The 24,459-nt window shown below is 46.9% G+C and overlaps 1 protein-coding gene across 1 annotated transcript in view; it reads left to right on the top strand.

Moving 5' to 3' along the window:
- The window catches only part of SPON1 (spondin 1), a gene marked incomplete at its 3' end in the record, with an annotated part of 287,249 nt that overhangs the window by 246,801 nt on the left and 15,989 nt on the right, over positions 1 to 24,459 (top strand). The window contains exon 7 of the mRNA XM_081240471.1: positions 21,318 to 21,382. Coding sequence (XP_081096597.1) covers positions 21,318 to 21,382 — 65 coding nt within the window. The remainder of the gene's footprint in view (positions 1 to 21,317; positions 21,383 to 24,459) is intronic.

Here is a 24,459-nt window from a genome sequence, read left to right as displayed (position 1 = left end):
ATGAGCCAGATAACTCTAAACCACTACTGTACCACCTGTCTTTACTTTTCCCTCAAAATCAAACTACTGCCCAAGATGCAGAGGTCTCACTCAGACCCTCCAACACAGCCAGGGCCACTCAGAAGTAATTACCTCCATTTTTTAAAGAAGCTCTTGGCATATTAAATAGTGGGGAAAACACTATAACAGGATTGACAAAATTGGGGTAATACTTTAATACAAAACTTTCATGCAATAAAGTTGTGTTAATCTCAAGGTAATTTACAAGAGTTATAAAAATATGCATTTATACTTCACCATAGATGGGGTTGGTCAGTAGTAGGACATATTAAAAGTTTTAAGATGAGCTGCTTCATTCAGTTCTGTTGGTGTATCTCTGTGATCTCTGGCAATCATGCCAGACTCTAATCTGAGGTTTTCGTGAATGTGAAAACTGGGTGAGAGTTCCCCCAGTCCTGTCTCCCCACTCACCTCCAGTCCCCTACCCTGCTAACTCCCCATCCCAAACCAAGTAGATGCTGGACATAGTTTTCCCCCTTCTGCCTTCTGTTCTTTGCTTCTCAAGAATTTCCAAAGCCAGTTTCCCTTTGTAAGGGAGGAAAATCATTTTCCCTCTACCTTTCTAGGTTCTTGGCTGATACCCTCCCCACTTTCCATAATAAAAGACAGATTAGCAGGAGCAAAAAAAATTTTTAATTACATACATACATATACAAGTATATACATAAAGGGAGTCCCACAAAGATATGAGACTCAGAAGGCAGCCAGGTAATTGAGGATTATATACTATCCTGAGCTAGGGAAAAGGATAAGGGTCTTGGGGCTTCAAAGGAGAGGGAGACAATTCACAGGAAGATGAGAAGAGGAAATGTATGGTCAACAAAATCTGCCCTGCCATGCAGATCAGTCCTCAGATAAAAAAGTGATCTCTAGTAATACAGCTCTTCCCTTTATAATGTAGATTTCTCTTACAAAAGGGTAACCTCTATTCTGTTTTTAGAGCTTCTCCTGTGTCTGCAGTTTCTCAAAATAATCAGCTCAAAATAATCCTTACGCCAAAGAGGCATATTTCGGGGTGGCATATTCAGTTATACTTCACCTGCCACTGGACCTTATCTGGATCACAAAATAGATAGGTGACAAGGATTAAATGTAACAAAAAAAAGATCGGTGCAGCTCCCTTCTGCACAACTGAGGCTCAGCAGTTAGTTACAAATGATGGGCTCTTTCATCCAGCAAGGGATCTGGCAGAGAAGAATTTTTTCTGGGTTTCATTTTCCTTATATCTCTGAGCCCCTTCTGGCAGGAACATTATAAGCAAAGCAAATTTTGATCACTTGAAGCCTGTTTGAAGGCTCTAGGAGCTGCTGCTCGTTCATTCATTTATTAAACAAACACTTATTATCTTGCGCCAAATCTTGGGCTAGAGAAGGGGGGAAGAGGAATACACGGATGAATGAGACACATTTGCTCCCCCCGAGGCACTCTCCGTGGGGGAAAGGGGAGGGAGGGAATACTTGATATGGAAAAGGATAACTGCAGTTTAGTGAGGTAGGTCCCATGACTGAGGTCACCATAGGATACCCTGGAAGCACAGAGAGGGGGCAGCTATGCTAAACCAAAGGCTTGAGCTGCATTCTAAATGTCAGGGAGGCATTATCTAGGTGAGAAAGGGCTAAAGACACCTCAGGGAGGTGGTGGTTTATGCAAAGGTATGGAAGTTTGAAATAAAGCACATCTAGTTTAGAAACTGCAAGCAGTTCAGTAGGGAGACAGGTATCCTGATAATTATGACAATAATTATCCTGATAAGTTGACATCAGAGGACCCTGGGCTCAGATTCTGGCTCCTCTGATTATTAGCTGTGTGCACAGGAGAGAATTGTTGGGTTTCTCCGAGCCTCAGTTTTCTCATCCATTAACCCCACCTTATAGGACTCTTGGCATAGACATGAGATAACATATGGAACATGCCCAATATGGTACCTAGCGCATAGACCACACCCAGTACTTGGTGACTGGTTTGGTGATGAGGATGAAGATGAGGATGCTGGTGAATGGGACGAAGGGTAGATATGAGGCTGAAGAAGTAGGTAGTGCCAAAGAATGAAGCCTTGTGTTCCATGCTAAAAAATTTGGACTTTATCCCTAAAGCCAGAGGGAGAATTTCGTGGAGTGGCCTGTCAAATGAATGCTTTCGAAAGGGCCCCATGATGGGTTGGAGGGGGGAGTGGGAGAATAAAACGGGAGTTAGAAGGCTCTTGCACTAATCTAAAAGCATGGTGGGCTGGGGTGGGGGTGAGGTTCTTCAGAGTGCAGCTGATAGAAGCTCTTCCCCATGATTGTTCAGACTACAGGCTGTGAGTTTAATTAGGCCAGGTCTCCTCACTCGCAGCAGGCCCAATGACATGGAAGAAGATAGAATCCAGGCTCCTATTATCATTGGAATTAAGCTGCTTTGGTGATTCCATAAATGTCACCCTCAGGTACACTGAAGTGGGTTTTTTTATCGGCTTAATATGGAAAAAGTAGCAGTGGTTATCTGTGGGTGGTAGGATTACAGGTTGTTTTTATTCTTTTTTCCCTGTCTCTATTTTGTAAATGATCTACAATGAACACACTTTTGTAATATGGAAAAATCAATCATAATGTTTTTTATATCAAAACTACACATAGTTTCAATCAAAACAGCAATTCTTTTCTTACTACCTGAGTAAGGAAATGCTCAACTGAATACAAATGGGGGAAAAAAAAATTGTTGATAGGCTCCAACTTCAAACTGCTCAGCTATTTATTTTCTCCCTTTTGCTTTGGGAGATTGGAAGATAGACTGGATATATGTGAATGGTCTTGAGTTTGAAAAATAATAGTTGTTTTTATTGTTATAGCTTCAAATGGATTATTTCCATGATTTATCCTTCAGGAAACGACAACTACAGAAAAATTGCCCAATAGTTAGAGATGATTGGATTATTGATATTTTCTTTTTAAAGAAAGCATCACATCACAGAGAAGTCTAAGTGGCATTCTCTCCACACACAGCCTGGGTTGCAAAAGTAAGGAATTGCAGGTGGGCCGTGGGTTAAGTGTGGTGAAGTGCAGCAGGAACTACAGACAGGGGTCTAAGAACGGAGTTTTTCAGCACTGTGCTCCAAAACCAGGCCTAAATCCAACGTGCACGGGGGCTTCTTAGATATATATTTTAGGCTTCATTAGCCCATCTTCCTAAGAGGTGGAATCTTGATTGCAATCTTCATTTTGGACTTTTTTTTTTGAAACGGTAATAATAACAATGAAAATTGTTCACATAGTTTTATGGTTCATAAATATTTAATCTTCACAACATGAGTTAACATTAGTCCCATTTTACAGAGGAGGAAAGTGAGGCTCAGAAAAGCTGACTGACGGGCCTGAGGTCACACAGCCAGAATGTGGAGAGACAGGATTCAGATCAGCTCTTCAGAATCTAACAGCTATGTCCCTCCACTCCTCCCATCTAATGACTGGTCTTAGTTATTTCATTTTCACTAGATTCACTAACTGAAAGGGCAAGTAGGGCCCATAGGATTGTATTAGCTCTGATTGCTATTATAACAAATTACCACAGATTTAGTGGCTTAAGACAACCCAAATTTATTCTCTTCCAGTTCTGGAGGGCAGAAGTCCAAAATGAGGCTTACAGGGTTAAAATCAAGGTGTTGGCCAGGCTAGCTCCTTCAGGAGGTTCCAGGAGGCTTTTCATCCCTTCTAGGACATCAGCAGCTGCTGGTATTCCTTGGCTTGTGGCCACATCACTCCCATCGCTGCTTCTGTCCTCACATTTGCCACCTCGTCTTCTGTAGTCACATCTCCCTGTGCTTCCCTCTAATAAGGACATTTAGATTTAGGGCCCACCCAGAAAATCCAGGATAATCTCCCCATCTCATGATCATTAACTTAATCACACCTGTGAAGTTCTTTTGGACATAAAAAGCAGCATTCACATGTTCCTGGGTATCATTCACAGGAACATGGGTATCTTTGGGGGCCATTATTTAGCCTACCACGGGAATATTTATTTCATCAATTAAGTGGTCCTTGAATGTAAAATTCTCTGAATTTCAATTTAGGCCATAGCTCTTCTTAGTTCTTTATTTTTAACCTTTTACTTGAAGGCCTTGGGGCTTTAGTGTTTGTTTGCTTTCTAGCTTTTAAGCAAATTTAACTCTGACTCCCTATTGGAAGTCACGTACCTAAAACCAGATCCTCCAGCTGTCTTGCAGGGATGGAGGCAGACAGCAGAGTTTTTCCAGGTTGGAAAGGGCTTGGAAAGGACTTTACTGTTAGGCCTCTCCTGCCTGCTGCTATTTATTGAGCATTTACTGTGTTGTCAGGAATTGTGCAAGCATTCCACATTCAGTGATAGCACATTTATATCTTGCAGCAAGCCTATAAAGTAGATCTCATTAGCCCATTTTAGAGATGAGAAAATCAAGGCTCACAGAATTAAGTAACATGTCCAGGGTTGCACAGTTAAGCCACAGAGCCTCCAAAACCCAAGCTCTTCATACCATGCTGTTTCAAAACTGGATAATTCCCAAACTGGAGTAATGTATGGACCTCTTTTAAAGAGCACATATAATAAGCTCACAAACCCTCAGGGTTGAATTATACTTATTTTCATCATATTATTATTTAAATATGTGAAAAGATAACTAGATATTAACTCCTTATGCTTATAGCTCTCCCGTGACCATAAAAGCAAACTAACGATAATAATAATAATAACAGAAATAAAACTACAAACCTTTTAAAATGCTAATTAGGAGCGTTGCTTTAATGTGGTGGGTGATGCTGTTTTGCTGAAATTAAATGACTGTTCACAATCTAGATTCGATGCTGACTGCCCTGCCGTGATCCTTCAGGGTTTGGTGAGGCCATGCACCATGGTCCTTTGGCCTCACTCACTTCTCCCACTGTTCTCCCATCCACCGACATCACACATAGCATTTGGGCTTTACCTGGTGAGAACGTCATTGATCTGTTAACTCTGCCTCTCTTTCTATCCACTAACTACAGCAGCTGGGGTCTCTGGGCAGTAGACTGAGTCAGGATTAGCCAAAGTAATTGGGGAATGCTCCCGGGAGCCACTCCTGTGGAAGGAAGCAGGAGGAAGGAGAAACAGACAGAGGGAGAAGTTGAGCTGGTTGCAGGCCCAAAGAAGGCATCTGCCAACATCACATGCGGTGGTTTTATCCAGGCAACACAATCCCCCCAAAAGAACTGAAAGCTAAGGGCCAACTTTTAGCATCTTTTTCAGCAGCTGAAGAGGGATCTGGGCAGAGAAAGACAGTCCACCACACTAGCGCACAGTAAACTTGTAGAGAGCAGCAATAGGATGTAAACACAAATGCATCCGGGCCACTGAAATTGCCTGGCGGTGCTTGATTATAAGATCTTCAAGGTCATCTATAATATGCTTAAATTGGTTTTTTAAATTGTCATAAAAATATAAAATGTTTACAATCCCATAGAGAACTAAGAGACCCTAACAATGTCTTCACAGACCCTAGGGCTCCTCAGACCTCACTCTGAGAGAGAAGAACATCAGGAGGCATCCAGTTACCTCTGCTGCGAATTACTATGTAAACCTATAATATGTCCATGGCGTGAAAATCACAAAGTTCTATGAATGCTTCTTTAGGGGGCAGTAATAATTTCCAGATCTTCTCATAATTCACACGTAACATTTGGGAATAAACACTTTGATTTACTGAACATTCATTCAGTATATTTCATCAAGCATCTACTATAAGATGGGTGCTTTACTAGACACCTTCTGGAGGGAAAGACACATAAGTGAACAACTGAAGTGAGCAGATAATCATGCAACATGGGGACTTCCCTCGTGGTCCAGTGGTTAAGACTCCACGCTTCCACTGCAGGGGGCATGGGTTCGATCTCTGGTCAGAGAATTAAGATCCTACAAGCCAGGCGGCCAAATCATGCAACATGATTGAAGTCATGAAAAAGGATAATCTGAGAACCTTGGGCCATCAAGGAGGCATTACCAGAGGCAGGGAGGTGGGGAAATGGGGAGATGTTGGTCCAAGGGCACAGAGTTGCAGTTGGATGTATAAATGCGTAGCATGAATAAATCTAGAGGTCTAACGTACCACAGGATGACTGTTGTTAACAGTACTGTTTTGTATAATGGAAATTTGCTAAGAGAAGTAGATTCCAGGTGCTTTCATGACAAAGAAGAAAGGCATCTATGTGAGGAGATGGATATGTTAATTAGCTTAATGGTAGTGATCGTTTTACTATGTATATCTTGTTTTACTATGTACAAACGTCATATTGTACACTTTAAATATATACATTTCTATTCAAAAAAGAAAGGAAGGCTTTTTCAAGGAGGAGTTACTTCAGGGGGCTGGGATAAGGACATTCCAGGCAAAGGGACTCGCAAGTTTTGAGAAGCCCCTGAGCATGGCAGGGAACTAGGAGATTAGGCTGAAAGGTAGGTCAGGCAGAAGTGGGAGATTACGCTGAAAGAAGGGGGGTGGGGACATTGGAATATAACTAAGTAATCACAGCTTCCCTTTTCCTTTCCATTCACCTGGCCCTTTACTTACATTTATCTCATTCATTTCTCACGTGTTATTATTAACCCACTAGAGGACGCGCCCCACAAGAGCAGGGACTGTGTTGCTGGGTCTGCTGCCCTATGCCCCGTGCCCAGTGTCAACCTCAAAAACAAGAAACCGGTTCCAGAGGCAGAGCATTTATTTAGGATGAAAGAATTGTAATTTGGGGTACACAGGTTCAGGTAGAAACCCAAATTGTGTCCTGATTACATGAGAGAGAATCAGGGTTTTTACTGGAAAAAAGAAGAGGAGGTAAGTTATTTTTAAGAAGAGTTCATTGGTGCTGACAAAGCTAGATTCCTAGCTCAGGTGAAGTGGTCACTAGGTAAAAATGAACGAGGCCTTTCAACAGGAGAGTCTCCTTCTTGCTGACTTCTTGGAATGTAGGCAGGGCGGTTTGGTCCAGTTCAGAGGTTGAGACATAAGACGTGCAGGACAGCTCCTCTGAAATGGCTGTATTTTTTTTTTTTAATTTTTTGGCCGCACGACACCGCTTGCGGGATCTTAGTTCCCTGACCAGTGATCAAACCCACGCCTCCTGCAGTGGAAGCTCAGGCACTGGACCACCAGGGAATTCCCTGAAATGGCCGTATTTTAAATGGGTCCACTCCTGTCATCCTCCACACCCACTAGTGGACATACCGCACAAGAGCAGAGACCATGTCACCTTGTCCACTGCCCTATGCCCTTTGCCCAGCACAGTCTCTGACCTTAGAAGAAGCTCCATAAATACATGTTTTACACACTGAGGAATCTGCTCAGAAAGGATGAGTGACTTCCCCAAACTTACACAGCACATAAATGACAGAGCCAAGATTTGAACTTGGGTCTGCCTTATTCCACCACACCACTCTTTAACCCCGGCTCCGTGATGCCACAATAACTAGAAGGGGAATTTCACAGTCAGGGAACCTTCTGTTACCAGGGGAAGCCTGGCAAGAGACTAGCCTGTGTGTGTGTGTGACCTTAACTTCCTGGTAGGGACACCTCTTCAGGGTCATCTGGACACACAGTTTCTCCTTTTCCCTTCCCAGTCTCTCCCCAAACCTCCGTGGGTATTTGGGAGTCTCAGGAGTGAAAAGAGTTAAGCTTTTACAGTTTATCGAGCTGTTCCTTTGCATTTAAATGGCACCATTTAAGAAAGCAGCACTTCTGGAACCTTATTTGATGCTAACGTGCTGAGCACCTTGAGGCATGCTTACTTCTCCCTCGTCCAGGTCATTTAGAGCCTCATTACTTAATAATTTGAAAGCTTTTTATGGAAATCAGTGGATGGAGGGAGATGATGAAGCGAAATGTTATTATATATAAGGACCCAGCAAAACAGGCTGACAGTAGAATACCTGGGTCAGAAGCTTCTTTGGGGGAAAGAGAGGAGAGGGAGATGTTGGTGCGCAGAGGAGTTCTGGTTTCTTTTTTTTTTTTTTTTTTTTTTTAGTTTCTGCTTTATAACAAAGTGAATCAGTCATACATATACATCTGTTCCCACATCCCTTCCCTCATGCATCTCCCTCCCTCCCACCCTCCCCATCCCACCCCTCCAGGCGGTCACAAAGCACCGAGCTGATCTCCCTGTGCTCTGCGGCTGCTTCCCACTATCTATCTACCTTACGTTTGGTAGTGTATATATGTCCATGCCTCTCTCTCGCTTTGTCACACCTTACCCTTCCCCCTCCCCATATCCTCAAGTCCATTCTCAAGTAGGTCTGTGTCTTTATTCCCGTTTGAAATGGCTTTTATTTCAAAGAAAATAAAACCTAACAGGCTTTAAAATGGTCAAGTGAAGAATCCATCAGGTGTCTTATCAGTTCTGCCCCTGCGCTGGGGCTTGTGTCCCTTCTCCCCACCTTTTCAGCCGCCGCTCTGGCTCCCAGCCCATTTCCTCTAGATGTTTGCTCTGCCCTTCGCCCATACTGCAGGCCTCACAAACACTTCCTCCAAAGCCTTCATGGATGTTTCTCCAGATGAGAAAACCATGGGGAACAGCCTTGGAGTGGCTTTTTCTTCCCATTTTTTTTGTAATGGCAATATATTTGCGTGGCTCAAAATTCAAAAGCAATGCAGTTATACAGTGAAAAGTCTTGTTTTCTTTGCTCCCTGGTTGCCCAGTGCCTCTCCCCCGAGGCACCCCATCTTTGTGAAGTTCTTATGTTCCTTCCAGAGGTACTTTAGGCAAATAGAAATAAAAGCGCACATGCACACGCACACACATTTTCTTTATCTCTATCATTTCTTTGTAACGTGATAGCTAGATTATTATACAAATAGATGATGAGCCCAAAAGATTATATAGGAATGTAAAAAATAAAGATACAAAAGTATATACTGTAAGGCCACCTGGCCCGAGGCAGGGGAACGCAGTCAGATTCACAGGTTGTATCAGACCGAAACTCTCCGGACCACCCAGTTCCAGAAACTGACCTGGAGACTCTCCAGACCACCCAGTTCCAGGAACTGACCTGGGGACCTTCCACCCGGCCCAGCCTTCCCGCCTTTCGAGGGACGGGACTAGCGGTCCCAAGACTGATGTAACCGGCACCAGATATTGCCACGATACCCGAAGAGACTGCCAAATAAGGAATACCCTGCGCCCTCCCAGATTCACCACACCCCTTTCCCTTCTTCCCCTATAAAATCTTGCCCAACCCTCGCCCGGGTGCGACTTCTCTGGCCCCTTTCTCTTGGACCAGTGAACCTCGCCCGGGAGCGCCCCCAATAAAGCTCACTTGAAGCTTTCCTCTGTTTCGCGATGCCGTTTGTTAAGATCCGACCTTACATATACATGTGTACTTTTATATTGCTATGTGGTCTTTGGGTTCATCATTAAAAGAGCTGTATCAGTAATGAGATTATCTCTAAAACATACTAAATTAGAAAGCAAGGTACAGAATGGTTTGTTTAATAATCTGTCTGTATAATAGTCTAGCTCCCTCGTTACAAGGAAATGGCAGGGATAAAGAAAATGTGTGCGTGTGTGTGTCTGTGTAAGCTATGATCTCAACTATGTGATGAAGACACACAAATATAGAAATAAACATACTAATTGATGATAGCTGCTGGGTTAGGATGGTGGGATTATGGGTATTTCTTTTTTGCTTGTCTCTCTGTTTCTCTTTCTCTCTCTCTAACTTCCTATAATATGGTTACGTTACTTTTTAAATTTTGAAGACCTTACTTTAGTATGTAAGGTATATTTTCATCTTATTAGAATTCTTTCCTGGTCCTTTACATATGCACTAGCACTTATACTTCTATTGGAAATTGCCACATCCCTCCCCATCCGACTCTGGCCCCCCTCTCACCGCCCCCCCCACACCCTCCCCCCGCATTATTTTCCCCAGATACCCACTCAAGTCTTGCACACCCGTCACCGTTCCTTTGTTTTGGTCTGCCTCCTGCTCTAAGAGGAGAGCTCCACGAGGACAGGGATTGATTGGTGTCTCTTTTGTTCAGGGCTCTATCTCCAACGCCCAGAGCCAAGCCTGGCACAGAGTAGGGGCTCAGTTGTTATTTGCTGGATGAATGAATCCTCACATGGGCCCAGCAATGCCTGTAGTTGAGCATCAGTAGCTACTGTCCTCTGCCTTCCTCTTCCCTCCTCTTGCCCTCCCTCCATCGTGGGTCTGGATCTTACCTCTTCCCATCTTTTCAAGGACCTCAGTCCTGTAAGTGCACCTCCTCTGTCTCCTGCAACAGCAATTTCTCCTTCTTTATTGGTTTATACCTTTCTCCAAACAAACTTGCCCTAATGTCGCTCATCTTCTAAGAAACAGTCGCACGTCCTTCCTGCTGCTGCTATTTTTCTCGACTCCCCTTCCTAGCCGACTCCTCAAAAATAGCTATCTGGGCTTGAGGGCTCTACCACCTTGCTTTCTTGTCTTTCCTAAACCAGCTTCAGTTGAATTTTCAGCAGTGACCAGCAGGGCAGTGCTGGCAGCAGTGAGCAAGTAGCAGGGCTGGCAGCAGTCGGGGGCTGTACAGGCAGTGAGGGGGGACAGTGGGAACAGACAGGGACAATGGGGACAGCAGGGGACCATGTGGATGGAGGGGGGCGCGGCAGGGGACAGTGGGGCAGCACAAGGGCTCTGAAGAGGTCCTGGGGCCGGTCCTAGTGTCCTCCTGTCTTTCTGGCTGTTCCCTCTCCCCCACCCTCTCATCTGTCTCCACTCACTGCCTTGTGGCTTTAACTAGCACCTATACACCAGTGACTTTCAAATTTATCTCCTGCCTGGACTTCTCCCTTGAACTCCAGTCTCATCTATCCAACTGCCTATATGACACCTCCCCTCGGAGTCATCCTTGACCCCTCTTTGTTTTACACCCCACATTCAATCCATCAGAAGATCCTGTTGCTTCTCCCTTTAAAATAATGTCTTGCGTCCGACATCTTCCCACCCGCTCCATTGCTCTCTCGTGGTCCAGTGTCTGGTCTCCTGCTTCCCCCTGCCCTCCTGAACTTTACTCCCCCACTGCAGTCAGCAGAACCCTCTAAACACGTAAATCAGGTCCTCACACTGCTACTCACAAGTGCTTCAGCAGCATCTGAGTCCCGTAGCACTCGCAAGAGTTCCCCTAAGACTCCCTGGGAGGGCAGTGAAGGCCAGAGGCTTCCTCCAGCTTGTCATGAATTAATTCTTTAATTAACTAACCCATTATTCATTCCTTAATCATTCCCTGTATACCTCCCCAGACCAGGCCAGTGCTGGCAAGACAGGGGGGACACAGTCCAGCCCCTGCCCTAACAATGGCTTCCAGGACTGGATGGGAGCTGCCCTCAGAGGAAGGTGGGGAGGGGGAGACAGGGAAGAGGGGTAAGCGGTGTCGAATGCTGTGCCTTTAAGACCCCCAGAGATGGGCTTCCCTGGTGGCGCAGTGGTTAAGAATCTGCCTGCCAATGCAGGGTACACGGGTTTGAGCCCTGGTCTGGGAAGATCCCACATGCCGTGGAGCAACAAAGCCCGGGCACCACAACCACTGAGCCTGCGCTCTGGAGCCCGGGTGCCACAACTACTGAGCCCGCGTGCCACAACTAATGAAGCCCACGTGCCTAGAGCCTGTGCTCCGCAACAAGAGAAGCCACCACAATGAGAAGCCCGCCCACCACAAGGAAGAGCAGCCCCGTTCACTGCAACTAGAGAAAGCCCGCATGCAACAATGAAGAGCCAACGCAGCCAAAAATAAATAAATAAATAAAATAAGTTAAAAAAAAAAAAAAAAAAAGATCCCCAGAGATGCTCCCAAGGCGGGCAGGGTTAGGGGTGCTGCCCCTACAGGTTGCCTTGCAGGCACCTTCAGCGAGACCTGGCCTGGCTCCTCCTCCCTCCCTGGCTCCAGCTGGGCTTCCTTGCAGCTCTCACCTGTTGGGAAGCAGACAGCCTGGCTTAGCATGCTCTCTCCTGTGTGATGTCAGAATCTCGCCTGGCCTGGCCCCTCTTTTACTTCTCTGCTCTGACCCCAGCACTAACTTCTTTCTAATTGCTGGAGATGGGGCAGAAGGTGGGGAGGGGAGCGTGGGAAGATCGGGGCATGAGGGGCTGGGCTGGGAGGCACAGACGTGCCCCATCCACCCCTTCAGCTCCCTGTGTGACTCCAAGGAGAGGCAGACTTCCATAAGCATTCTGAAGGATACGATGAAAGTCCAGAAAATGAGGTTAAGCCCGGGATTGGCACGCTGGTCACCAAAGAACGAGCTAAACCGATGCCTGTGGTAACAGAGGCACACAGAAGGCTGGCCGTCTCTGTGGGGTCATGGCATGATGCCCGTCTCAGAGCTCTCCACCTGCCAGAGACAAATGTGGGTGCAGGGCCAGCAGGGCAGGCCCAGGCGGCTCTGACGCGCCCTTCCTCTCCAGCTTCAGAAATGTCAGGCTGCTTTCACAAAACCATCTCACGGGAAAATTATTATCTACGGGCATTATGCAATTTTCCCATCAGAATTACAGGCTGTGTTTGAAAAGAAATAAAAAGAAATTGAATTTGAAATGCTTCTGTGAAACCACATCATCTTCTTGCGGATCTGTTAATGGGCTTCAGATACGTTCTCTGGCTTTGAAATAGCTGATCAGACAGCCACTTGGGATGGCAGCTGCTTCCTAGGAGCAAGGTGGGGTGTAGGCACTTATAAACAGCCAGCCCAGGTCACTGGGGTGTCCATCTGAGGCAGACTCAGAGCCTGTGAGCCTCACCGTGGTTCCTAAGGTGGCCAGCACGTCCTGTCCCTTCCCCTTCCCTCTACTATCAGGCAGGTCTAGCAGAGTTCTCTAGCTGGCACTCTCCACTGGCTCTTCCAGTGCGCGCCAGCTCAGGGCGCAGGTCCATCAGTGTCACTTTACCCAGCTCTGGCTCCATCCTGCGCTGTGGAGTCCTGGTGGCCTGGGGCTCAGGAGGACGCCAGCCTCTTCCTCAGCACAGCCTGTCATTCAAACAGCAAAGATTGATCAAGCACGTTCTAAACACTGATAGTACAGCGGTGTGTGAGCAAAACAGACAAAAGCCTTTGCCCGCGTGGAATGCCTATTTTAGCAGGGGGAGATCAATGATAAAAAAGAAAGCAGGGGCTTCCCTGGTGGCACAGTGGTTGAGAGTCCGCCTGCCGATGCAGGGGACACGGGTTCGTGCCCCGGTCCGGGAAGATCCCACATGCCGCAGAGCGGCTGGGCCCGTGAGCCATGGCCGCTGAGCCTGCGTGTCCGGAGCCTGTGCTCCGCAACGGGAGAGGCCACAAGAGTGAGAGGCCCGCGTACCGCCAAAAAAAAAAAAAAAAAAAAAAAAAAAAAAAAGGGCTTCCCTGGTGGCGCAGTGGTTGAGAGTCCGCCTGCCGATGCAGGGGACACGGGTTCGTGCCCCGGTCTGGGAAGATCCCACATGCCGCGGAGCGGCTGGGCCCGTGAGCCATGGCTGCTGAGCCTGCGCATCCGGAGCCTGTGCTCTGCAAGGGGAGAGGCCACAACAGTGAGAGGCCCGCCTACCGCAAAAAAAAAAAAAAAAAAAAAAAAAAAAGAAAGCAAAATACATAGTATATCGGATGGGGACAAATGTTACGGGGAGAAAATAACCAGATAAAGTAGTGGGGGTGTGCCAGGTCGAGGAAGGGGCAGGGAATTGCTCTTTTGCACAGTGTGGTCAGCAGAGGCCTCACTGAGCAGGTGACATTTGAGCAAAGACCTGGAGGAGACAGAGGAATGCATGCTCTAGTGTCTGGGAGTACAGCACCCCAGGCTCAGGGGGCAGCAAGTGCTAAGTGTGCCTGGCATGTCTGAGGAGAAGACATCCAGGGCAGCTGGGGGAGCAAAGTGAGCAAGGGGGAGAGAAGTTAGGGATGAAGCTAGTGAGGTAACGGGGGGCAGAGCAGATCATTGAAGGGCCAAGGGGGCCATGGCAAGGTCCCCATTGGCTGTGCGGTGTGATGCCATTAGAGGATTTTGACCAGAGGGATGGCATGATGTGGCTGCTATGTGAGGAGGAGCCTGGAGGAGGGCAAGGGAAGAGGCAGAGAGACCGGCCAGGAAGCAGCTGCAATAATCCAGGCAAATGATGATGGTGGCTTGGACCAAGATGGCGCTGAAGACACAGGGAGGATACAGTTCAGGCTCTGCTCTAATGATGGTGACAGACAGTGGTTGGCTCATAAATACATTTTAGAAGTGGAGTTGATAGCTGTGCTGGAGGATCAGAGGTGGAGTACGAGAGAGAGAAGCCTCAAGGATGAGAAACTAGAAGGACAGCATTGCCATTTAACGGAATGGGAAGAATGAGAGAGGCCAGGTTTGGGGGGGAGACGATCAGGAGTTTGGTTTCAGACACGCTGAGTTTGAGATACCAATTCAACATCCAGATGAGAAAGTGTCAAGACAGTTAACATACAGGCTGGAGTTCAGAGGCGGGGTTGAGGGGAAGATGACAACTTAGGAGTCATCGGTGTATCCACAGCTTGTATTTTAAGGCATGGAACAAGAGGAAATCGCCAAGGCAGTGTGAGTAGAAAAGAGAAGATCGCCAAGGGCTTGAATACAGGGGCACTCCAGTGTTTGGAGGAGGATGAAGAGGGTCAGCAAGGGAGACTGAAGAGGAATGAGGTGAGGAGAAAATTAAGAGGCAGCAAGTGCCAGAGCCAGGCGGACAGTGTTTCAAGGCAGAGGGAGGGACCAGCTGCATTAAATGGTCTGGAAGCTAAGAGCTGGGCACTGACCACTGGCAGCAGAGAGAGGTGAGGCTCAGTTACTACATCTGGGAAAGGAAGACCATTTGCCTGCCTGCCTCAGAGGGCTACAGTGCAGCCCACATGAGACCACGGGCAAACTGTGGAGCACCACCAAACGTGACCTGTTTGTATTTATGACCCGATAAACCCAGAGGCTGTTGAAATGAGGGGAGCCATCCTGGGCACAATTGATGTTAAAGATGCTTAAAGCTCCATTATCGCCTCATAACGTGTCTCATTTCCTGCTGCTCATCACCAGGACACTCACCGAGGGATGAAAAAGTCCCCTTCAGAGGTGGGAGCCATCAGGACTGATATTTTTTATGGGTGGTCAGTGGGAATTCTGGGAAACGGTAGGAGCCAATAATGGAACCAAACACTGCTCACTGGGGTCTTTACACAGGATGACAGGTGCTGCCTTTCCAGAGGGAATTGGGTGTCCCTGTGCCTCAAAGCAAGGGCTCCTTGGAGAAAACTGTCAGCCAGGGGCAGCCATGGTCTTGCTGAAAAACAAGCAAAATAGGGGAGGGACAAGAGGGAGATGGAGAAGAAGAATCGTCAGGGAAAGTGGAAAGAGCATGAGCTTTGGGGTCAGACACGTCTGTATTGGAACTGTGGTTACTGGGCAGTCTTCACAAGTCACTTGACCTCTTTGACCCTCAGTTTCCTCATCTGCAAAATGAAATGGCAGCTATTCCCAAGGTTTTCCTGAGAAGCAAGCTGATAAATGGGGAAATGCACGGTGGGGTGGGGGTGGGGTCTCTGTGTGCACACACGTGGATCACTGCCCCTGCATTTAGTGTCATTGGCTTTCCTTGTCTTTAGTAGCAGCATTTTCTCTCCAATTCAAGGACCCTGTGCTCCCCGCTCTTTATCAAAACCAGTTCTCAGGACAGCATTACCATTACCAGTATTGTGAACACTGTATGATAATCCCCCCGGCATGGCTGTAATATTCAGAACTCAGGGTAGCCTAGGACATGCCCTGAAGGACAGCAGAAGCACGGGTGGGGGAGGGGTGGGGGAGGGGTGGGGCCCAACCTTTCAGGAGACCCCGCCCTCCTGCCCCACGGCTTACCCTCCCAGCCCCTTCCACCTGGGTTCACAGGCTGACAAATGTGGTCTCCAGACTGAGGTTTAAACTCTAGACATGCCATTGACTAACGGTGTAACTAATTTTGCCAAAGAAATGTATTGCTGAGGATTAAAAAGTATATACCGACCTTTCAAACGTGTCGTAAGGATTTAATAAGATACTGTATATAAGGTAATTAGCAAGGTGCCTAGCACATGAAAACAGTAGATTGTTGCTGTTGTTGTTTCTACTTGTTTTGATTCCTTCCCCTCATGGATTGCATCTCATTTCTCTCCTTGGGGGGCAGGAGGCAAGTTGGCTGGGCTGACTCCCAGACTGCTGGTCTGGGGCAGGACGTGCTATGGTGAGGAAGCTTAGCTTCAGTGCCACGTGGAGCAAAACGGGCCTTCGGATGAAGAAACAGGTTGTGGTTCAGGACTGGGAGACAAAGGCAAAAGCTCAAGAGTCAGGAAGGTGCAGGAACAGAGAAGAGGCGAGAAGCAAGGCAGGGAGGAGGGGACAGACTCGCCTGTTGCCGTGAGCACGGCTGAGCTGCCGGAGCTCTCCTGCCTTGGGAGCTGGCTCTGGGGGGCATGGGAGGGTCCGTGTGGGGTAAGGATGTTCAGACACCAGCCCTCACCCGGCCCCCCAGACTCACATTCTGTCCCTCTGCTCTGCTCAGACGTGACATCTCCTGATAGCCATGAGATTTCTGCCCCTGACCTGTCCCAGACTTGTTTCCACTCCACAGGAATCCTCCTTCCTCTGGATCTGACCTCAGCCCATGGCCTGATTTAGTAGGCCGTGCAATTTTCATTTGGTACCTGAGGAAGCCTGAGTACAGTTGTAACATCTTCACAATATGTTTACCAAAAGCAAAATGGAAGAACTCATCCCCGGGAAGATGGACATGAGTACCCTGTAGTTTCTTGGAGGTTTTTTATTTTAATTGGCATATCTCTGGGAAAGTGCTAACGTCATGCAAACGAGGCGTGAACTGAGTGCCCTGAAATACTTTGAAAACAGTCCTATGGGAGATGGATAAGGGCTTTAAGGATCTTGAAAGATCCTTTCTGGGCTTTAGAGACTTGTTAAAACAGTTTTTCATTTAAGTCTGAAGTTTGGGTTGCTTACTCTGAATTTAAATTCTTCAGTCTTCAGAATGTAAAGTACCTGGAGCCCCAGTGCCCCCATCCAAGGCTCACCCAGCTACATTAACCTTTAAATAAGGGGACATTCTCCTGAGGCCTTGTGGCTTTGTTGATGCTACTGTGTGCTCCATTCTCTGTACTTAGGCAGTACAAATCAGTTCTAATACCATCTTGGCCTGAATGTGAATAAGAATAAGAGTAGTAGCTAGTATTGATGCTAATACAGGCACGGTTATTAGCACGTTACTTGAATTATGTCATTTTGTCCCCCTAATAACACCATGTGGTAGATATACTTTTTGTTTGTTGGTTGGTTGGTTGGTTGGGTTTTTTTTTTGCCGTACACGGGCCTCTCACTGCTGTGGCCTCTCCCGTTGCGGAGCACAGGCTCCCGACACGCAGGCCCAGCGACCATGGCTTACGGGCCCAGCCGCTCCGCAGCACGTGGGATCCTCCCGGACCGGGGCACGAACCCGCTTCCCCTGCATCGGCAGGGGGACTCTCAACCACTGCGCCACCAGGGAAGCCCGGTAGATATACTGGGTTTTTTTTTTTGTTTTTTTAAAATTTATGGCTGTGTTGGGTCTTTGTTTCTGTGCGAGGGCTTTCTCTAGTTGTGGCAAGCGGGGGCCACTCTTCATTGCGGTGCACGGGCCTCTCACTATCGCAGCCTCTCTTGTTGCGGAGCACAGGCTCCAGACGCTCAGGCTCAGTAATTGTGGCTCACAGGCCTAGTTGCTCCGCGGCATGTGGGATCCTCCCAGACCAGGGCTCGAACCCTTGTCGCCTGCATTGGCAGGCAGATTCTCAACCACTGCACCACCAGGGAAGACCATACTTTTTAACCCTATTTCAGAGATGAGAAAGCTAGGGGAAGTCAGAGACTTGCCAAAGGACACAGAGCTAGTCACGGTGCAGGCAGGATTTGAAATCAGGTATGACTCTAGGGCTTATGCTCTTATCCATGCTACTTTCCTGCCTGCTGGATTAGTAAAGATGAAAAAGATTGATAGTGTCCAGTGTGCCCAAAGTTGTAAAGACATTGGCACATACACATTCTTGCTGAAGTATCAATTGGTACAGACATTTGGAGGACAATTTGGTAGGCACTACCAAAATTGTCAATTTGCTTCATCGTTTGATCATTCCTGGAAGTCTATGATACAGGAACTTGTAAACAAAGAAATATGTACACAAGTGTTCATTATAGCATCATTTATGTAAACAATTAAATATCCACTAATAATGCCAGTTAAATAAGAGAACATGCATGCTATGGAATTCTACACATACATCAAAAAATGGTGTGGCTTTGCTTTTTCACCAATTTACTGAGTATCCACAGCACTTGGATATGGCCATGAACAAGCCAGACCCTCTCCAATCCTATAGAGCTTTGGTTCTACTAGAGAATTTTGATGCTTCAAGAAAAATATTTAGTTTTTAAAATATATTTTCCAGAATGTTCCTGTGTTCTTATTTCATTGGCTAACATAAAAGATCACAACATGGAACTGTTGATCATGCAGATGGTGCGTAACCATGAGATGAAACAGTTTACAGGAAGAAGCTGTTCTAGTGCCTGCAGACGTGGAACCACCATCCTTGGAGCCTCCATGGCTCTAAAAAATACAGATGGAATGTCAGCACCATAAACACTAGTGGAGGGCCCCCAAAATTTCTGTTGAGTTATATCCTGCAAAAGCAAAATCAGTGTCATTAGTTGGGACTTGAAAACCAAGATTTAATTGTAATACAAGGTGCATCTGCAGGGCCAGCTAACTTGGTGGCCCCCTTAACTCCACCCACATTGATTTTATTTTTTAGTAAAGTATTTCTTCAAGGGCAAAAGGACTGTCTTCAGACGGTACCTCATTCCTTGGATCTCATACTTGGATTTCTTTTTTTCTAAGTCTTGACCTGGCTTACCCTAATTTGAAGATCTCTAACACTTTAAATCAAGAAAAGAGGAGTTATATTGCCATAGGTACTGACATGGAAAGTTTCCCATGATATGATAGTAAGGGGAAAATGTAAAAATCGTGGTGCAGAATAAGATATTCAATATGATGCAATTTTTGTGGGAAAAGCTGTATATAATGTACGTGCACACACACACATAATACCTAAGTATAGTGAAAGGTCTGGAATGATATGTACTGAACTGTAACACTCTGGAGAAGGAGGTGGCAGAAGCCAGGGTGCATGCTAAAGTAGAATGCTCAACATTTACATTGTGTGCTTCTGTGATGCTAAATTTTTCCACAAAAAGCATGTATTATTCTGAAATTAAAAATCAAAGAAAAAAGCTAGCTGATGCGGGCCACGGAGGCAAAACTCAGGGATTAAGAAATCACCCTGGAAGTTGTGGGGAGCTGTTGCAGGGTTTAGGCAGGATGGATATGGTCAGATTTGCAGCAGTGTCAAGGGTGGACTGGGGAAAAGCAAGAAGATACTAGAGCCGGGGCAACTGGTGAGGAGACCCTGGAAGGACTCGAGATAGTAAGGCTGTGAATGCAGTGGATCTTGGGGCCCGACGGCTGTGAGGGGTAAGAGATGGAGGAATGCAGGCAGCTGCTGGATGTGCCCGACAGGGTCCACTGAGGAAGAGCAGTGTTCTAGGGGCAGATGAAGAACTCGTTGTGGGACATGGAACGTATGATCTAAGTACAGGAAACCCAGATCACAGGAGACCAGCTCGAGTCTTACATGTGACTTCATGTCAGGCAGCTTCTCTCAGTCACTCAGCAGATGCGTATTAGGAGTGAGTCAGGGATACAGTCTCAATAAATTAAAAAAATCTCCCATGAGAAATGTAAAGCGCTCTGTTAGGACTTGGAAACGCTCTCCCTGCAGACATGTGAGTGAGGGGGTGTCTGTGCATCCGCAGATTCTTTCCTCTGACCAAAAGGAGGAACCCCCAAGGAAGCCTGAGCTCAGAGCAGGCTGCGAGCTTCTGGGGGGACGGGGTGCTCTGTGGGCCTCACTCCTGCCCTCGCCCCACCAGGACCATCAGTAGGTGCCCAAGCTGAGCAGGATCTGGCTAAGCTCCTGTCCCCTCTAAGCTCCCCCACCCTGCTCCAGCAACCCATTCCCTGGCTGCAGATGAGGTGCTCCAGACCAGAGGCTTTTTCTAATCTTGCAGCCTGAGGCTGGAGGCACCTCTGACCTCCTCCTTGCATGGGATTTTCTGGGCAAGGTACCCACCAACTAAGGAGAAGTTCATCGATTCATCCCAAATACATGCCAGGTACCTGCTGCCAGGAACAACTCCAAGGACTGGGGCAGAGCTGTGGGCCATCCAAGCCAGTCTCTGCCCTTCGGGAACTCAGAAACCTGTTCATTCGGCAACAAAGCTCTTGCTGCCCCTGCTGGTAACATCCTGGGCTTTTCTGGGCAGCGTGGACAGTGGTGTCTGAGCACTGCTGGGCCCTGGCCCGGGGAAGGGGAGCTCCAGGACCAGCTGAATTCACTCTGGGGAAACCCCAGCCAAAACTGAATTTGGACCTGTGGAAGCGTAAGCCTTGAAAAGCCTATGGTAGCCCTCAGCCCCAATGTGTAATTGAAAATAAAAACCCAAACAAATCTCAAAGTAAAGTTAAGCAGGATTAACAAAATTCTGATTTTTCCCCACGATGGTGACTTAAGGCTTTCCTTCTAAAATGTTAATTATCAAATTCTTCCTCAAAAAATTCTTTTAGGTCCCCAAGCTTTAAGGGTGCCTTACACACTGTCCAAAGCAAACTAGAGCAGGATTACGTGAGTGGCCCAGGAGCGTGGGCCCCAGGCTTCATCTTGCCCTCCTTGTCCAAGGGAGTCTGATCCAGTATGTGAGTCTCGACAGCAGGAGAGGCCTCGGGGGTGACAACCCTTGGGGTCAGATGGTGGCTGCAGTGTGGCTGGAGCAGGCCCCAGTGGAAGCCTGGACACAGAGAGCATGACCTGCCCTCCAGGCTGGACATGATGTGGAGGTCTGGCCATCCCAGGGGGAGGGCAAGTTAGAGCCTGGCTCCTGTGGAGAAGGGTCTGCGCTGGAACCCTTAAGTGTGGCTCAGTGGGCCCCTCAGTGTCCAGCACACACCAGGCACCCTGGACGCAGCCCCACCTCCTGGGATTGCCAAGACTCCAGGGCTCTTCACCCGGGGGCAGGTAGAGGAGTCTCAGCAGCAGGTAAGGGCATGGGGGTGGACGTCACTATGTCAGAACTCCCTTGCTCCCTGAGCCCAGCTCTCCTCACTAAATACCTGTGGTCCTTTTTTACAGAGCGATGAGGTCCTCACTGTCATCAAAGCCAAAGCTCAGTGGCCAGCCTGGCAGCCTCTCAACGTGTAAGTAGCAACAGGGCCCTGTCCAGCCCCCAGCCTGGCCTTGTACGTGGAGCCACCCGCCTCCTGGCTGCCGCATGCCAGCTATGTCGTAAAAGTCAGCACTGCCTCTCAGGTGGCTGAGCAGGTGAGGTGCACTGCTCATGCATGCAGTACCAAGTGCCCCTACCTCCTTGGGGAATGCAGGCTTGGTCTCTGTGTCCCCCATGGCTTTAACATCGCAGAGGACCCCACTCAGACACTGGAAGTGTTAGGGACACGGTTAACTATAAAGCTTTGAAAATCAGGGGGAGAATTCTAAACTGAGATACAAAATTGAGGGTCACCAAGGAATGGGAGACAACACCAAGGACATGGTTGAGAGACAGCTTGAGAATGAGAGTCAAGGGCTTGGGACTGAGTCCCGAGGAGCTCCAACATTTAATGCTGAGGAGGAGTTGCCTGCAAAGGGAGCAAAAAAGGAGTAGCAACGAGGTTGGGGAAGGAAGCTTGGTAACAGGGAAGCCAAGGGGAGAAAGCATTCAAGAAGGACAGCTGTGTCCAGGGCAGCTGAGAGATCAAGGAAGACCAGAGTTGCACAATGCCAGTTGGATTTATCAACATCAAGATCATCAGTGACCTTATTGGGAATCCTTTCTGCTGAGTTATGGGGGGAGGGTGAACAGCCTGGAGCAGGGTGAAATGTGAACAGAAAGTGAGGTTATGGAGTCAGTGAGTACAGACAACTCTTCTGCGAAATTTGATGTGAAAGAAGAGAGACTGGGCAGTAGCTCCAAGAGGATGAAAGAATCAGTGGAGCTTTTTTTTCCTGAAGATTTGAAAAAAAATATTTGGGGACACCTTCCCACCCTTTACCCATCCCTCAGATATCTTGAGACCCCAGTGGAACAGAATTAATCCATGGCAAACACTCAGATTTCCCCAATTCCCAAAGCCTCTCCACTCAGTGCTACCAGCTTGTTAAGGGAAAGGAATTTTCCTTTGGTTTTCCCATACCCGTCTCCCCTTTCCTCTTCCAAATCTCATTAGGAAGTCAAATTAGGAAGCCTACATGCAGCCAAGTTTTGTTTTGCAGAAACAACCCTGCCCCTCCTTGTGAGCCTGCTCTATTGAGGTTAATGGGATTCTAGCCTCCCTCAGGCCAGTGGAAAGCCAGGGTGACCTACTTTGTGAGGTCCTGCCCAGAGAAACTGACTTGTTTTTCAATGATCTTCATCATTATCCCCAGGACCACTTCTCAAAGGACAGCCATGAATGAACAAATTAGCTGCTGACTTGTTTAGCTCAATAAATCAAGCTGTGGCTCCAAAAGCCCAGAGTACAGGTAGAGACAGGAAAGACAAATTCTGAGCAAAAGCCACATCCTCCACAAGTTCTTCCGGCGCTTGAGTAGAAAATGCCTAGGTTTCCTGCAAATCAATGCTGAATTTCCACCACCCAGTTCCTCCAGTTAAGTCTGACTGTTAGGAATTACTGGAACTTTAAAAAATAAATTTTATTCCTTTCCTTAGGATGAATCCTCTAAAGGACTGTAGTCTCCTTAATTATTCCCAGCCATTCTGATTAATTAACATTTGTTTAGACAGATCTGTTTGTGAGACAGATGAGAGGCAGGTGAAATAGAGACATGGTCACCCTTTCCAGAAATCATGCCTCTGGAGGGTCTGTGCTCCCTTAATCATCCCAGCCATGGTTCCCAGGGGCCAGAGGCATCTTTCTGTGAAATCAGGGCTGGAAGTTTCAGGGTGCTCCCGGTCTCCTGTAGAACCTGCCCAGGTCCGTTGATGTCCCCAGGATTGTAAAGGAAGACTGGCCTTGGACTAGAGAACGCAGAGGTCTAACAGGCCAGATGGACTCGGAGCCCTAGATGACTCCAAGTTATGAACAGAGTTGTCCAATGCAGAGACCTCTCTGAAACCTTCCTCCAGCCACACGGACTTCAGCCTAGTGAATGGCTCTAGCACCGCCTAGTGTCGAGATTGAGTTTCTGCAACCTTGAAAGCTATTGAGGATTATTTGAAACGAACAAGAGGGACAGAACTCAGCATATGAGTGACCTGAGTCTCACAGATATGGATCTGTAACTTAGAATGGTATAGTAAGTCTCTAGAAGGACCATAAAAATCCTTTATTGCCTCTTTTCTTTTGTCGTGTTTTTGAAAGCTTTGTTTAGAAAAGCAGAGTGAGAAGGAAATCAACATTTACCAAGTCCTTTTATGGTGCCAGTCATGATGATAAGCAATCTCCTCACTAAAAGCCCTGGGGTGGGTCTGAGGATGCTCCCATTTTGCAGATTAGTAATTGTAAAGGGAGACGAGGTCAAAGCTGCTGTCACATAGCTAATAAGTGACTGAACCAGGGCTCAAATCCAGCTGTCTCTTCCAGTCCCCTTTGTCCTCTCCCACATCACGCTGCCTCTCTGAATGTAAAAAGGCACAAGATATCTCTGTGTCTTCATTTGGTTTTCATTTTTCTGGTATGAATTGTCTGTTCATAACTTTCCTTTACCTATTGGGATTGTGGTGCTTCTTTGTTGTTGTTGTTGTTGTTGTTGTTTTTACAGATTTGGACTAACTCTGTACATACTATAGGTATTAACATTTGTCAGTCAAACTAGAGGGAGACATTTTTGCTAACATGTCATTTTTCCTTTCTAATTCAACACTGTTGTTTCCATTATGCAGATGTTTTTAGTTGGTATATAATTCAATTACTTACTTTTGTGATTGCTTTTATTGTTTCAAAGCTGAGAAAATTAACATTTCTCTAACATATCAAAAAACTTGACTTTTTTTTCCTATGATCTGGTTGTTTTTTACTTAACTCTGAGTTTTTGCTGTTTGGTGGGATGTGTGTGTGTGTGTGTGTGTGTGTGTGTGTGTGAGATATTAGATGTGAATACCATATTTTTTTAAACTGCAATTAAGTTAGCCCAACCCCACTTGTTGCGTGATCTTTCCTCTCCCCCTCAATTTTATATGAGTCCTTATCTAAAGTTTCTGGAATCTTCAGCCTGTGCCACTGATCTATATTTCTATCTTATCCTGGATATTACACCATTTTCATTATCATACATTATA

The sequence above is a fragment of the Mesoplodon bidens genome, assembly GCF_964165515.1.
Source record: "Mesoplodon bidens genome assembly, chromosome: 7".
NCBI lineage: Eukaryota > Metazoa > Chordata > Mammalia > Artiodactyla > Ziphiidae > Mesoplodon > Mesoplodon bidens.
Note: the sequence above shows the minus strand (reverse complement) of the source record. Positions and strands in the feature narration are given on the sequence as shown.